Below are 15,725 nucleotides of genomic sequence, written 5' to 3' on the forward strand. Positions count from 1 at the left end.
AATTTCCTTATATGAACCCAAGTAATTAAAGCCAGATAAAGGGTTTGTGGGTCATGGAACATGCAAGAGCTGATCTGGCTAGGGGATCCGTTTTCACCATTTCTTTTTATCCTCTGTGCTGAGGCGTTGGTGCATATAATGAACAGAGCAGATCTGGAGGGTCGAATTACAGGAATGAAACTTTCCTCTTCCTGTCCATCGATCCAATATCTCCTGTTCGCTGATGATAGCTTATTTTTATGCAAAGCTAACCTTCGAGAATGCTCCGAATTCTTGTCCTGTCTCAAGCTTTACGGTGATGCATCCGGGCAAGAGATCAACTTTCAGAAGTCTGCAATCACGTTTGGCAAGAAGATGGATTCCTATATGCGCCATTTGATTGGATTACTCACTGGCATTGAACAAGAAGGAGGGGCAGGGAAATATTTAGGATTACCAGAATGCTTCAGCAGATCGAAACGAGAACTTTTGCAGTTTATAAGTGATAGCCTAAAATCGCGACTCAGTGGGTTGTATGAGAAGACGCTTTTCTTGGGTGGCAAGGAAGTACTGCTCAAGTCCGTGGCTATGGCGTTACCAGTATACGCCATGCCCTGTTTTCGTCTAACTAAGCATCAGTGCAGGCAACTCACTAGTGCGATGTGCCAGTTTTGGTGGAATGCAAGTGAAGATACACACAAGATGCATTGGGTCTCTTAGGACAAATTTTGCCAATCTAAGGACCGTGGAGGCTTAGGATTCCGGGATATTGGCGGTTTCAACCAGGCTCTGCTAGCAAAACAAGGATGGCGAATCCTCGATTCTCCTAATTCCTTGGTGGCTTGAATTTATAAGGCAAGATACTTTGTGGATGTGCCCTTCTTTGAAGCAAGAATAGGGTATAGGCCGTCGTATGCCTGGCGGAGTAACATGTTTGGCCGGGAGTTACTGGAACGAGGAGTGATGAAGTCCATTGGAAATGGTCAAGATACTAGGGTGTGGCTTGACAAATGGGTTTTTGATGACATGCCACAACGACCTTTCAATAAAGAGCTAACGATTGATTTAAACCTTAAAGTATCGGCTCTCATCTCTGAAGATGGACTGTGGGATACACAAACTCTCCAAGATCTGTTTCCTCCTTGCGAGATACCCCGGATCAGATCCTTTCCCCCAGCTCAAAACCTCTATGATCGATACGTTCGGGCTTTTACTCAGAATGGTTAGTATGCGGTGAAGAGTGGGAATTGGTTGTTGTCTCGGGAGGTTGATATTGTGAACCCACTGTTTGCTGATATGCTACGTGTGTACAAGGTAAAACAACAGATATGGGAAACTGCGGCTGAACCAAAAACCCGCCTTTTCCCTTGGAGAGCATTATCACAAGCATTGGCGGTAGCAAAGTGTATGCGATGTCATGGTCTTTCAGTTAACCCGCTTTGCCCGGTATGTAGAGTTGAGAATGAGACAATCAATCATGTCTTATTTAACTGTTCTTTAGCAACTGGAGTTTGGTCTGCAACTGGTCTCCCAATCCCCTCATAGGGTTTTGCAAATTCGGTTGTAGATAATATGTCTCTGGTCTTAAACTTCATGCAGCAGTCTGAGATCGCTGAAGGTGTCCGGCAAGCAATTCCTTGGTTACTATGGGGTATCTGGAAGGCCTGTAATGCCATCATCTTTGTACAACGAGATCAAGACTCTCATGTCATCGTGGCCATGGCGTTTGAAGAGGCGGAGGAATGGTTGAAACAACAGGCTTTGATATCTCAGGCTGCCTCTAGAGAAATTAATAGACACGTGCATACTATCCACCGTTGGATTCGCCCTGCTCCTGGTAAACTTAAGTGTAATATCCACGCAGCGTGGGCTAAGGAATCTTGGTTATGTGGTGGAGCGTGGATACTAAGGGATCATAATGGTGATGTTTTGTATCATGCGTAGGATGCTTTTCTTCCGCGAAACAACAGAATTTCTGCAGAGCTTAGTTGTCTTCTCTGGTGCCTCCAAAGCCTCACTGTTCTTCATTGTACGGCCTGTGAGGTTTGGACTGACTGTCACACAGTGGTGATGGCTTTAGAGTGTCCGGAGAAGTGGTCGAAGTATCGTTCTGATTTAGACAAAATCACTAATGCAATACAGGTGACAGGGGAGTTTGTTATTAAGCTCTCTTCACCGAAAGCCAACTCGTTGGCTAGGACGATTGCATCAAGTGTTACACGAGAGGGTCGGCTTCCATCTAAGGACATCATCACATTAACAGTAAACGAGGATGTGAAACATAATAAAACCCAAAAAATAGAGAAAATAGCATACACACTCACTTTCTTCAACTTTAATCGCCTTTTCCCAAGCCTAAACCGACGTATCATGGACCATCGTTAGTTTTTTTTTGCTTCAGTTAATAAAGTGACTTAAGTCAAACGTCAATAAACTAATGTCAGTTTTCTTCTTCTTTAGTGTCAGTTAAAAATGACTAAATTAAAACAAAACAGTCTTCAAGTCACTTTTAAAACCGACCTAAATACAAATAACTAATTATTATATATATATATATATATATATTTTTAAAAAATGTAAAATTTATTCAAAAAAATACGTTTTTACATCAAGTACAGCGTGTTGTTTCCTAAGGGCTAAATAGTGTATATAGCTAGTAAACTATTTTGAAGCAAGCCATGCTAACATGCAGTCAGCATAGTTTGTATCTCCTTGTTCCCGAATGGAGGTTAAGCGGTTGCGTACCATCTTATCCAGTTCGCGAGTGACAATAATATGAAAAGAAAACAACAATAGAGCAGAACACAAGATTCAAGTGGTAAAATTCAATTAATCTATGTCTCAAATATTCTTGTGTTCTTATGTATATGATAATATTGATAAAAAATGTAAAAGTAAATAACATTGTATTAAAATTTCTTCTATCTTTTTTTATTTCTACTTCTATATTCTTGGCTCTTCCTCTTCTATATTTTCTTGGCCTTCATCTTCTATCAAAAGGCCAGATAAAATTATTGTCTTCTGAAAAAAGAAGAAGTAAATAGATCTATAACAGAATGCTTTTAGATTGATTAGATTCAATTACCATAACAGAATGCTTTTAGATTGAGGATCCGATCAAAATGAACAAAATGCACAATCTTAACCAAATGCATCATTCATAGCTTAACATATTATGCATAGCTCTAAGAGGTAAAGAGATAAACGTACCATACTTGGCTAAACTCCATATCACGTCACTTTATGATATGACAATCTTAGTCTCTGTCATGCTACTAGTCTTTATCTAAACCTGTCAAGATTGTAACACAAGATGTTAAGACAAACCTTAAAATCATACGTAAAATTAATATATAATCAAATCAAGCACCTCCATATCGTTTTTTAAGTCCTGTGAAATTTGAGAATCATCAAGATCTTCTAAGTGTCTTACTAAGCTAGGACTGTACGTTAAAAGCAAAGCACCGTTTCATAAAAAAATGCGAGAAGATATGATGGTTGATACCTTTTGAATGAATCTGTTTTGCCACTGGTTCCTAATGTGCATGTGTCTTTTTGTTGAGAGTTGTAATGCCTAAGTAATTGCAATAAAACCACAAAGTAAGAACTTGTTTTCACTAAGCTATCATTAGAGACAATCCAACCATAAGAAGTCTTTCACAAGGGATAAGTCTCTTAAACAGTGGTAAACAAGTATCACAAACAAGTTACAATATTGTATTACCCAATTATGAGGGTAGGTAACGACGAAATAAATCTTTAGAAAAATAATACAAAACGACCAAAACAAAACAATTAGCCTTTAAATTACAACTATGTGAAAAAAACTTGTATGATGATAATTATTAGGGAGGTTTCAAAAGAATCCATTTATGGATAATGGAGCAGATTGTGTGTTGTGCACAGTTGTGTAAGAAATTTGAGAAGTAGTGTTTAGATGATGAAAAATATCCCAAAATAATATAGAAATAGTTTACCAGTTCAAAACAATATACTGATACAACAAGGGTTCATTGCATACACATAAATCATTATCCTGGCTTATTATTATAACTTATTTAAACCGCATGTCCACCCTTTCCTAGGTCTTTTTCGCAAATGATGGAGGGAGAAAAAGAGAAAACTCCTCAAGCAAATCATCATGGTCTTGGAAAAGAACAGTCATCTGCAAAATAGACTTACCATCAAACCAAATACGAGATAATAAAACAAAAAGTTTAACATCATTACACAATGTAGTTAATTACGCTCATATATACCTCATGGACGACCTTAATAACACTCTTGTGGTCCTTTCTAAACGAAATCAGACTATTTAAGAATGAGTTCCATGAATGATCGTCGTCCTGAAATCTTGTCTACAAATAAAACACTATTTAAGAGAAAAAGCAAAGAGACAACATAATCACAATTTCTAGTAAGCTTAGCTAGACTAAGAAATGATCTTACATGGCTTCAGTTATCTTTAAGGTATCACAGAAAAATAAAAGAAGCGGTGAACTTTATTTCCCATCTTTGTGTTCTATTATGAGACTGTGCACATACCTTGACCTTGCGGATAAAACGCATCGCATCGCTAAAGGTAAGAGACGTCTTTGGTGGATTTTGATCATTCTCAATTGTTATTGCAGATCCTTCGGGTAAACACACATTAATACCCAAGAGTAGCTCTTGTTTCCCATTAAAGAGATCTTTAGCTCTTGTAATGAAAGCATTAGTACCGATTCTGCCATGAAATTCTAATCAATTCAGTTTTCCATAAATTTTAACTAAGTTACTAACAGCATAACCTTAAGAGAGAGAGAGAGAAAAATACCTTCCAGCTTCGAAGTCTTTCAAAACCTTAAGAAACGTATTGTATTTTCCAGGGTTATCTTGAAATTCTTTCTTCACAGTCTTGAGATACTTATGTGCAGCACTTCGAGTTGGCATTCTCAAAATTGACTGGTGGTTCCTAGACAAAGTAAAAATAGATCAACATCGATCTCTCAACATGAACTACAATTTAATGGTGGAGATCTATCGCAAGTCATAATAATAATAAATAAAATCTGAAAACTATATATATAAATCTAATACAAAATAATCCCAAATACAAACAAGCAACATATTTTAGCAATCAGATAATTTATTTCACATTATATCTTGATAGAACAATGAAATGCTAGCTCGAACAAGATTATACTGGGAAACACACAAAAACTCATTGAACATTTATTCGATTTTTGTGTAAGACATAACTCATATAGAGGAAAAGTTTTGTCTTTACCTCACACTAAACACACAGAGACAAGACAATTTGAACAATTTCTACAAAGGAAGACAAGAGAGAGAGTCTTCACATAGTTACATGAGCCTTATAAAGAGTCCAAAAATACAGAAAGGGGACACAAATCTTCTCTTTGATTTTTACCAAAAGAAAAAAAAACAATCTTCTCTTTGGGGTAACATATTTAATCGTCTATTTTTTTGTTGACTTTCTTTTTCTTTCTATTTGACTAGTTTTGTTACCTTTACTGACGCAAAATTTTGTTAGTTGCACTAAGTTACCCATTTTAGGCTTGATGTGTTTTTGCACTAAGATACCCATTTGTTGGCTACACTTCTTCAGGATCAAAGGTCGAAGGAGAAGTGAACATATATCAACTGATTTTATGTTCCGAGATGATTGATGAGAATCAACGCAGATGATCAACGATATGGCTTATTTTATATATCAAGATTGGCTCGAGTTTGATCCAATCGATAAATCGTTTTTCTATTGCTTCGAAGAAAAAGATGGAAGAGTAGACGCTCATTTTTCGAGGCAAGTAAAAGATCACCAGTTCCGCCTTTCACAACTTCAATCTCTCTAGTATTCATTGCTACTCGATTAAAAACTCCATATGTAATGTATGCCACATATTATAGAAAGGAAAATATTCATACTAAAATATTGTTCCGATCAGATTGCCTTTTATACCATGCATTTGTGTTTTCTGTTTGTGTATGTAATGTGGATGTGTTCCGTCGGAATTGTGTAAATATGTCCGTTATAACATCATTACATCTATAGTGTAGATGTTCATATGTATGTATCTGTAGAAAATTCTAAGATTTAGAAGACTATAAAATAATTTAATAAAGTTATACAAATATAAAATGTATTCTACTGATCATGTCCCATATTTGTCTTTGTTATTAAAGGTAACCCAGATAGACGATAAACGAAAAGTCCATCTGGAACTTACACGAGCACGGGCTAAGAGTAAGTCCACTGGGGATTCTCTGTAGATTTTTCAGACCCAAAAATAAATTTAAAAACCCAAAAAGAAATCAGAAAATAAGAGAACCGTTTCCACGAGAGGCACTCTGAAAATCGGATGAAAATCGATACGTCGCCGGTTATGATTGGGCAGGGGGTAAAATATAAAAAAGGAGAAATATTATTTTTTTTTCTATTTTTTTTCTTTTTCTTCGCGACGTTCTCTCTCTTCTCTCTGTTCGACAAATGGTGAAACCATCAGCGATTCGCCGTTTCGCCGTGAAAATCACCCGATTCACCTTGAATTATTGGATTTTCCGGCTTAAACACGAAAGATCTTCATATATGAGAGATATATGTCGAGGTTTCGAGTTCCAATCGAGATTCTCCTTGATGTGACGATTCGTTGCTCAAGGCCTTCTATATCCTACGGCGATAACGATGACAGAAGGTTCCTGTGATGGGATTAATGGGACGGCGAGGTCAACCGGCTGGCGGATCGCACATACAGAAGGTTCGTCAGATTATTACCGATTAGGGTTTGTTAGGAGAATTATAATCGAACATGCATGTGAGTCTGGGTTTACAATTCTGATCGATTGTGATTGGGTTTACAATTCCGATTGTATTGATTTCACGGGTTAGGCTGAATCTGAGAAATTTGGTAGGGTTTGACTTTAACTTTGGGTTTACTTATGCGATTCCTTCTCTGCGGATTTAACCAGACTGGGGAACCGTATGTTGTTGTTTGTTGTCTCATAATTAGTCACTTGTTGTATGCTTTGTTAGTGTTAAAATTTGATTAGAATTAAGTGGTTTTATGTTGTGTTTTGTTAAGGTCTCATGAACCGTATGTTGATGTTTGTTGTCTGATTATTAGTAACTGGTTGTAATTGTCTGTTGTGTTCAAGTTTGTTTAGAATAATGTGGTTTCATTTTGTGCTGTGTTAAAGTCTCATGAACCGTGTGTTATTGTTTGGTGTCTGATTAGTAGTAACCGGATTTATACTCTTTTGTCAATGGAAATTTTAATACAAGTATGTGGTGTCAATGTGCTATTGTGTTCAAGTATGATGATGAACCGTGTTAACTTGTTTTATGTGGTTTTGTGCGAGGTGTTCATGGAGTCGTGCAAGTGTACCACAGAGATGTCGTACTGGGTGAAGAGAGGTGTGTTTGGGCAGAGGCCACTGTTGGGTGTGTTTCTCCAAAAAGTAAGCAACTCTATATTTCTGATTTTGTAATTTGTGTTAAGTTTAGCTTTTTGTCTTAGTTCTAACCGTTGTCGTTGTCACTTAAACAGGATACAGAGACGGTTGTGCTAGGGTGAATGGTAATGGTTATCTTGATGGTGTAGCACATCTACAATCCTGTTAAGGTGTGTTAGTTTTATACTACATTTTAATTCCCATAACAAAATGTGGTATTTGCCTGTTTGATTTTTAAAAAAGAGAAACATAATTTTCACTCAATGATTGTTTTACAAATAAATTTTGACATTAACAGCTCTTCAGTCCATGATTGTAATTTTAAAAATTTTGACTTTAACCATCTGATAAGATTTGATGTTATAAGATTTGATGTAAAAGGTGAAATGGCTTCTGCATTTTGAGTTGTCTAGTCTGGGGGATATACTGAAAAGTGTATATCTCTTTTTAGGACACTCATTACAAATTTGAAAACTGTTAAATATTAAAAAATTTCTCTCATTAGCCGATCAAAACGTTAAAACATATCATTATCTCTCTCTAACCTATATATAACCCCTGTCCGTAACCACGATAGTTAAACAAACATTTCCCATTTGTAACAACCCATTATATCTCTTTAAGCAAACTTTTAAACATATCTCTCTTTTGTAAAACATATCCATGGATCGTAGCAACCCTTACAGTTTTCCTGCTCCTTACTTTGTAGATCTGATGAACTCTCAACAGGACTCAAACACTTCTGAAACTCCTCATGTACCAAATTCCACAGAAACATCTCAGCCTATTCAGTTTACCACATCTTTCCCCTCTCAGCCTTTCCAATTTCTTTCACAACCAGTTCACTTTAGGTCTTCCACTGTCCCTTCTGAGTGTATTGCTGATAATTTAGATGAGAATGAAGACGAGGGAGGTAGAGGAAGTAGAAAGAGGTGGACTACACAGGAGGATGTTTGGCTCATAAGCACTTGGTTAAACACAAGCAAAGATCCGGTTAGGAGTAATGAACAGCAGTTGGGTTCCTTCTGGAAGAGGGTGTCAGATTATTACCAAGCAAGTGAGGGAGCATCCGGGACCAATAGTAGAGGGCTTGTTCAGTGTAAGACTCGGTGGAATAAGATAAACCACCAAGTCAATAAGTTTGTGGGGTGTTACACACAAGCGAGTGCAAGAAGGAAGAGTGGAGAATCGGAAGATGATGTGTTGAAGGTGGCATATGAGATGTACAAGAATGACATGAAAAACTGTTTATGCTAGGGCATTGTTGGAGGGAACTCAAGCATGATCAGAAATGGAACTCGGAAGGTGGAAGCGCTAAGAGGACTAAGCTTGATTCAGAAGGAGTATACTCATCCAACTCAACAAACGATGACATTGAGGAGAGGCCTCCGGGTGTTAAGGCGTCCAAGAAGAAAGGTACGAAGGCGGCAGTGAGTAATGATGGTGAGGATGTTTCAGCGGTTAAACTAGATAGGATTATAGCCATTAAGGAAAAGGAACAACAGACTAAAGATAGGCAAGGAAGAATGAGATTGCTTGAGAGTCTCCTTAACAACCCTAACCTTACACCAGCTCAAGTAGAACTCAGAGACAAGCTAATTGACCAAATGTTGTCCCACACATAGGTTCTTAATCTGTCTCTTTAATACATGTTCTGTATTTTTTTTGTTATGCATACATGTTTGGATTCGACTAGTGTTGGTTATGCATACATGATTGGATTTGTTTTGTTTGGTCAGTTTCTAATTGGATCCTTTATTATGTTTCAGGTTGTTGGGGTCAAGTTGACATGTGAAGCTCATTGTACGCTAGTGAAGTTGCACAAGACGGAGCATCCGTGAAGGTGGACCTCACGTAGCAGTATTTGGCTTTGAGCATCCGTGAAGGTGGACCGCATGTACTTGTATATTGGCTCTTTCCCTTTGTACTTTTTTTTAGTTTATAAACTTCACCAGCTCAATCTTTACCCACAAGAACTTGCTTCTTCTTCTATCTCTCTTTTACGTTTCAAAATCCAAAACATATGAAAACCCTTCTCATTACCCACAAAAAAACATCAAAAAGATTCAATATTTAAAACGCACAAAAAACCCAAAGAAGATGTCAAATTGGAGTTCAGATGAAGAAGTTGATGAAATGGTGGAGGAGGAAGTTGACAATATAGTGGAGGAGATTCAATACCAATGCACTCACACAGAAGAACCACCATTGCCAGTTTTCAGAAGAGTCCACATTAATAGAGACCGGGAGGGGGGGGGGGGGGCATATACGGTTATGGAATGATTATTTTAGCGAGAATCCGACTTACAATCAAAGTATGTTTCGCCGTCGCTTTAGAATGTACAAACCGTTGTTCCTGCGCATTGTTAGTAGTATTGAGAATGGAGTTTTGTACTTCAAACAAAGACGAGATGCAACTGGAAGGCTTGGTTTTTCAGCACTTCAAAAATGTACGGCAGCTATCCGTATGTTGGCATACGGATGTGCGGCAGATGCACTGGATGAATATCTACGTCTGGCTGAAACAACCGCCCACAAATGCCTTGAACAATTTGTAGACGGAGTGATAAATTTTTTGGAGACGAGTATCTCAGAAGACCTACAACGGAAGACCTCCAACGATTACTGAATATTGGAGAACATTGCGGTTTCCCTGGAATGGTAGGAAGCATAGATTATATGCATTGGAAGTGGAAGAATTGTCCCACGGCATGGAAAGGACAATATGCACGTGGATCTGTGATGTTCATATATATTACCCTGTTTTCCCTTAGTATATTCACATTTTTTGCATCTTTTGCTATCCATTTTGACCATTATTGCATAGCTTTAGGACTAATCATGCATTAGAGTATAGTTGCATTGCATTTGCATCTTTTCATGCATAATCAGGTGATTTTGGAGCTTAAGGAGCATGGAAGCAATGCTGAGGAGAAGTGAAGCAATCATGAAGGAAAAGCAAGAGAGTTAAGGCTGAAGAACCAAGGTCCGAAGTCCCACTCGACCGCCCACTCGACCAGACACTCGACCGTGTGCAGAGAAGGACTCGACCGAGTGGAAGGAGCACCAGACAAGCCAACTCGACCGGTCACTCGACCGAGCACCGGGTCGAGTTGGCCGAGCCGCCTAGCTATTTTGTCTTTTAACATTTTTACGGCTTCCACTACTTTTTCTATTTAAGGACCTTGTACCTGCAGCCACCAAAGAGTCCAGCTTTTTTAGATAGTCTAAAACCTAGTTTTTACCTTTTTGGGAATTATTCCTTTTGCACTTTTATTTTTTTAGATCTTGTACTTCTTTTAAGAGAGAAAACTCTAGATTCTTCAATATTGTTGGTTTCATAACTTTCAGAATATTGAGAATTCGAGTTTGATTCTTTCTCCAATATTGTAGATCTTTGCTTTATCTTTCATTTGATGCAAGTTTCAGTATTTTCTGGGTTTATGACTTTGATGTTCATCATGTGTTCTTGTGAGTAGTTGCTTAGGATCTTGAGGATGGGTTAGGCTGGGCTGTGTTTGAGGTTTGTTTGCTTTGGTCAAGCTTGATTGTTGTAGATATCTTCTAGGCTAGATGTTCTTAATGCTGATCCTATATCTGAGAGGGTAGGGTTTGATTTCAAGCATATTAGCATCACACCAATGTTTAAGAAGCATAGATAAGGCTAGATCTAGAGCTTACCATTAGGCTTGCTAAGAGATTAGAGGTCTTGTTTGGTATGAGACATTTTGCTTAATGCCTGCTTGTGTAGATTCTTTACTATGTGAGAACAAGTCTAGAGATGCATGGGTTTGATTGTTTCTTGCCATGAGAGTGGATTAAACTTGTCTTAGAAATATATGTCTAGAGATTAGCTCAAGTTGTTTGAGATTTGTTGACCAAGTTAGATAACCTCAATTATTTGTCCAGCCCATGAATCCCTCCTCAAGACCTTCCTTTTTTATTGATTTCTAAGTCTGAATCCTGTTGTTTGATCGTTGTTTGATTCGTTTTGGTATTGCTCTATTTTTCTTGTGTTGCTCTGTTTTTCGCGTTTGTCCAGCTCGACCCTGCACTCGATCTACACTCGATCGAGTGCTTGCTCGAGCTCATCCCCAGAACTGTTGTTTATGATTTGTGTTTGTTTGTTTCATTCTAGTTGCATTTCTGTTGCATTCACTTAGTGTTCTGTTCATTACTTGCTTTGCATTAGTTCAATACTTGCATTACCATAGTTTCTATTTATGTTCTAGCTTCATAGTTGTCATAATCATTTTGTTCCATTTGCATTTAGCTCCTAGTTCTTGTAGTTTTACTTTATGCACTTTACATTTCATTGTAGGATTGTTAGTGACAAACATCCTTTACATCTGGCTTGACTTAGACTCATATGCACATCTTGATTGTTCACAAACACTCAGATTGGATTGACACCTCTTATACTGCAACTGCATAAGGGGAATTGAAACACCTTACCATCCATTCATTCATATCTCACCATTGCATACATCCATCAATCCATCACCACAAATATACCAAGTTTCAATTTGGCGCCGTTGCCCATTTGAGTGTGTTTTTGTGACATTTAGGATCAATATTAGTCTAAGATAAAGTTCGTTTATCCACTTGTGAAGTTACTGAACTCGAATCTTCTTTTGCTTGGCTGTCTTGAGTTTCAGGTACCCACTCGACCACCACTCGACCGAGTAGTGATTGAGCACTTGATCGAGTCAGACAGCGTATCTAAATAGACACCACTTCCCAGTCGACTCGACCACCCACTCGAGCTTGCGCTCAACCGTGTACCTATTCGAGTCTGTACTCGTGTTTGTTGATGCACACAAGGTCAAAGGGGAAAGGCAATCTTCAAAGGCCTATTGACAACATCCACAGACTGCAAAAGGGTTTGAGACATAAGCAAAGAAGAGTAGTTCCAGAACAACAAGGGAATCCAATCATTATGGAGCAACAAGATCCAGTTCCAAGACCAAGGAACATTGGTGCTGGAGATGCACCCAACACACACAACCAGAGAGCTGGTATTGTGCCTCCCACAGTAGCAAACAATAATTTTGAGATCAAAAGTGGACTGATCTCCATGATTCAAGCCAACAAATTCCATGGGTTGCCAATGGAGGATCCTCTAGACCACCTTGATGAATTTGATAGAATATGTGGTCTCACAAAGATTAATGGAGTGACTGAAGATGGATTCAAGTTGAGGCTCTTCCCATTTTCACTTGGAGACAAGGCTCACCTTTGGGAGAAGACTCTTCCTACTGGAGCAATAACCACATGGGATGCTTGCAAGAAGGCTTTCTTGGCAAAATTCTTCTCAAATACAAGGACTGCTAGATTGAGGAATAAAATTTCTGGGTTTGCTCAAAGGAACAATGAGAGCTTTTGTGAAGCTTGGGAGAGATTTAAAGGGTTCCAGACTCAGTGTCCTCACCATGGCTTCAGCAATGAGTCCCTACTTAGCACTTTGTATAGAGGAGTGCTTCCCAAGATCAGGATGCTTCTTGATACAACTTCTAATGGCAACTTCCTCAACAAGAATGTGGAAGAAGGATGGGAATTAGTTGAGAATCTTGCTCAGTCTGATGGGAATTACAATGAGGACTATGACAGAACAGTAAGGTCATCATCCACTGATCAAGAGAACAAGTACAAGAAGGATTTGAAGATGGTTAATGAGAAGCTTGACAAGATCCTCCTTAGCCAACAAAAGTCCATTCACTTCATTGGTGAAAAAGAGGTTCAAGTTCAAGAGGGGGAGAATGAGTTTGCTGAGCTCTGTTATATGCAAAACCAGGGTGGATTCAAAGGCTACAACCAAGGAGGGTTCACGAACAACAACCTCTCCTATAGAAGCAACAATGTAGCTAATCCACAAGACCAAGTCTATCCACCTCAACAGCCTCAACAACAGAACAACTATGTCCCCAAACAACAACATCAAGTGTTCCAGCCTCAGTTGTGTCCCCCACCAGGGTTTCAGACTAACCAAGGCCAAGAACAAGACTTAAGAGCCATGATGCAACAGTTGTTGATTGGGTAAACACAAGGAAAGATTGAGGAATCCAAACAGTTTGCTAAGTTGAATCAAAGGCTCACATCCCAGTATAATGACATTAACATGAAGTTTGAAGGTCTCAACTCTAGAGTGAAGTTTATGGAGAGCAACATTGCCTCTACTTCAGTTCCTAAACCCAACCAATTCCCTGGAAAAGCTGTTCAAAATCCAAGGGAGTTTACTGCAAAAGCCATCCACATCTCTGATGAGGAAGTCACTGAGGATAGTGAAGTCCAAGTTTGGGGGAATTCATCAGTTACTGAAGCCCCAAGTGACGTTTGTGCAAAGCAAATGGAGTCCGACATTGCACTCGACCAGGAACTCGAACTGCCACTCGACCGAGTGCATGCTCGAGTGGTCGATCGAGCTGAAGACTCCGAAGCTGTAAAGCCTGCTAAGTACATTCCTCCTGCTTACAAACCGCCTCTACCATTCCTAGGACGTTTCAAAGCACAAAAGCTTAAGGAGCTTAGGGAAATCATTGAGAGAAAGGAAATGATGGTTAAGCAACAAGAGGATGAGAGAGTTTTGAAAGAAGAAGCTGTGGTTGAGAAACAAGAGGAAGTGATGGCCATACAAGAGATCATCATTGCTTACCAAGAAGAGGAGAGAGGACCTGCCTTGGAACAATATGAACCATATCCTCTCTATAAAGATTTTTTGCTTGATTTGTCAAAGAAGAAGGTTCAAGCTCAAGATGAGAAGGATCTTGAGGACCTTGGAGGAGTGATCATCCCAATTAAGCTTAAGGATCCAGGGCCATTCTATCTGCCTTGCACACTCAGTTACCTTCACTACAACCAATGCCTTTGTGATTTGGGAGCCTCAATCAGTGTGATGCCCCACTCCATAGAACAAAAGCTTGGGCACACTGACTTCAAATCCACCAACCTTCATATATGCCTAGCTGATGGTTCAAATAGAGATGTGGTTGGCAAATTGGAGAACATTCCAGTAAAGATAGGGAGAGCAAGGGTTCATACAGATTTTGTGGTATTGGAGATGGACAAGGAACCTGAAGATCCTATCATTCTTGGGAGGCCATTCTTAGCCACTGTTGGAGCAGTTATTGATGTCAAGGAAGGTCTTGTGACCTTGAACATTGCTGAGGGTATAGCTATGAAGTTCAACATCTATAACCCAACCAACCTTCCTACCATTGATGATCAGGCTTTTACTATCAAGGACAAAGGTGGTCAAGAAGGTTTAAGTGATAAGGCAACTCCAAAGGCTGAGCTCTCTCTTCAAGAACATTCTGTGGAAAAGCTTAAGAGTTCAGTTCAAGAGTTGACTGGTATGGTTAAGGATCTCCAAGGCAAGTTAAACAAGAGGTCTTTGAGGAAAGCAAGACCAAGACTCAAAATCAAGAAGAAATAGGGTTTGTGTGTTAAGGGTGAGGTGATCAAGGATCAACTTCACAGTGATCAAGAGGTTCCAGGGAGGATTTCATTACCTCCTTGGTATCTAGACCAGGCCTAAGAAAGCAACCAAAGTTAAGCTTAGTGACTCTAAACAAGCTCACTAGGGAGGAAGTCCCTAAGGTATCCTTTGTAAATATGCTTTATTTTCTTAGTAGTTTTGATGTGTTTTGTTTTATGTTTATGTTGGACAGGCCTTTTAATGAAAGTGTAGATGGGTATGGAGAAATTTGGACTTAGAGAAGTAGATACGCAAGCCCACTCGACCACCCCACTCGAGCATGCACTCGACCGAGTCCAGGTCGATCGCCGTCGTCGAGCTGCCCCAAACTCCACCTCCAAGTGATCAACAAGACCCCAACTACAAATTTGACAGCATGCAAGAGGATGTGGACAACTTCTTCTCCAATCCTTGAGGTACCACTATCACCTTTACTTGTAAATACCATTGCATCTCATATTTGTGTTTTGTTTTTGATCTTGAATCTTCTTACAAATTTCTTTCACACAGAGGACTGTGTTATTTAAGTTTGGGGGAGGGTTTGAGATAGCATTTGACATTGTGTTTTGTGTTCTTACTTCAAATTTTTAGCATCATCATGATAGTATTTGCATAGCATCTAAGGCATAGAAAAACCCTAAAAATTTGAATTTTTTTTTTTGCAAAAATCTTTATAAAAAAAAGAGTGTTCATGTAGTTTGCATTGCATATTAGGATCTTGTTTAGCATGTTTCATGTAGGACTGTATAATATTTGCATTATGGATCTATGATGAGTTTGCCTTGTTAGCTTGTTTAATTCACTAGACTAGGATCAATGC

General features: G+C 38.8%; 3 protein-coding genes, 1 long non-coding RNA gene and 1 other non-coding gene across 7 annotated transcripts; 3 read left to right on the forward strand and 2 right to left on the reverse strand.

Annotated features, from left to right (window-relative positions):
• The first annotated feature begins 60 nt into the window (after positions 1 to 60).
• On the forward strand, positions 61 to 699 carry LOC147948513 (uncharacterized). Its single transcript, XM_087467390.1, has one exon. The coding sequence runs from the start codon at positions 61 to 63 to the stop codon at positions 697 to 699; it is 639 nt and encodes a 212-aa protein (XP_087323516.1).
• A 210-nt stretch (positions 700 to 909) lies between these two features.
• Positions 910 to 1,923, forward strand: LOC147948514 (uncharacterized). The gene is made up of 3 exons (XM_087467396.1): positions 910 to 1,179; positions 1,294 to 1,425; positions 1,579 to 1,923. Exons 1-3 carry the CDS (start codon positions 910 to 912, stop codon positions 1,921 to 1,923), a joined length of 747 nt encoding a protein of 248 aa, XP_087323522.1.
• A 1,983-nt stretch (positions 1,924 to 3,906) lies between these two features.
• On the reverse strand, positions 3,907 to 5,357 carry LOC104719871 (paired amphipathic helix protein Sin3-like 5). Of its 2 annotated transcripts, none has more exons than XM_010437861.2 (5): positions 5,249 to 5,357; positions 4,796 to 4,933; positions 4,525 to 4,705; positions 4,239 to 4,337; positions 3,907 to 4,144 (listed from the first exon to the last, which is right to left on the reverse strand). In XM_010437861.2, the coding sequence occupies exons 2-5, from the start codon at positions 4,909 to 4,911 to the stop codon at positions 4,061 to 4,063; spliced, it is 480 nt and encodes a 159-aa protein (XP_010436163.1). In that variant the 5' UTR covers positions 4,912 to 4,933; positions 5,249 to 5,357; the 3' UTR covers positions 3,907 to 4,060. The 2 variants fall into 2 exon arrangements, with proteins under 2 accessions (XP_010436163.1, XP_087333093.1); XM_087476967.1 differs by having other exon boundaries at positions 4,796 to 4,923; positions 5,249 to 5,303.
• Positions 5,358 to 6,450: 1,093 nt separating this feature from the next.
• Positions 6,451 to 9,406, forward strand: LOC147948515 (uncharacterized). Of its 2 annotated transcripts, none has more exons than XR_015573681.1 (3): positions 6,451 to 7,437; positions 7,527 to 7,601; positions 9,201 to 9,406. It is a non-coding gene; the product is annotated as an uncharacterized LOC147948515 (long non-coding RNA). The 2 variants fall into 2 exon arrangements; XR_015573682.1 differs by lacking the exon at positions 9,201 to 9,406 and adding an exon at positions 8,141 to 9,042.
• A 3,357-nt stretch (positions 9,407 to 12,763) lies between these two features.
• On the reverse strand, positions 12,764 to 12,870 carry LOC147948516 (small nucleolar RNA R71). Its single transcript, XR_015586121.1, has one exon. It is a non-coding gene; the product is annotated as a small nucleolar RNA R71 (small nucleolar RNA).
• Between the last annotated feature and the right edge of the window lie 2,855 nt (positions 12,871 to 15,725).

Source organism: Camelina sativa, chromosome 2 (genome assembly GCF_030686135.1).
Source record: "Camelina sativa cultivar CO46 ecotype springtype chromosome 2, ASM3068613v1".
NCBI lineage: Eukaryota > Viridiplantae > Streptophyta > Magnoliopsida > Brassicales > Brassicaceae > Camelina > Camelina sativa.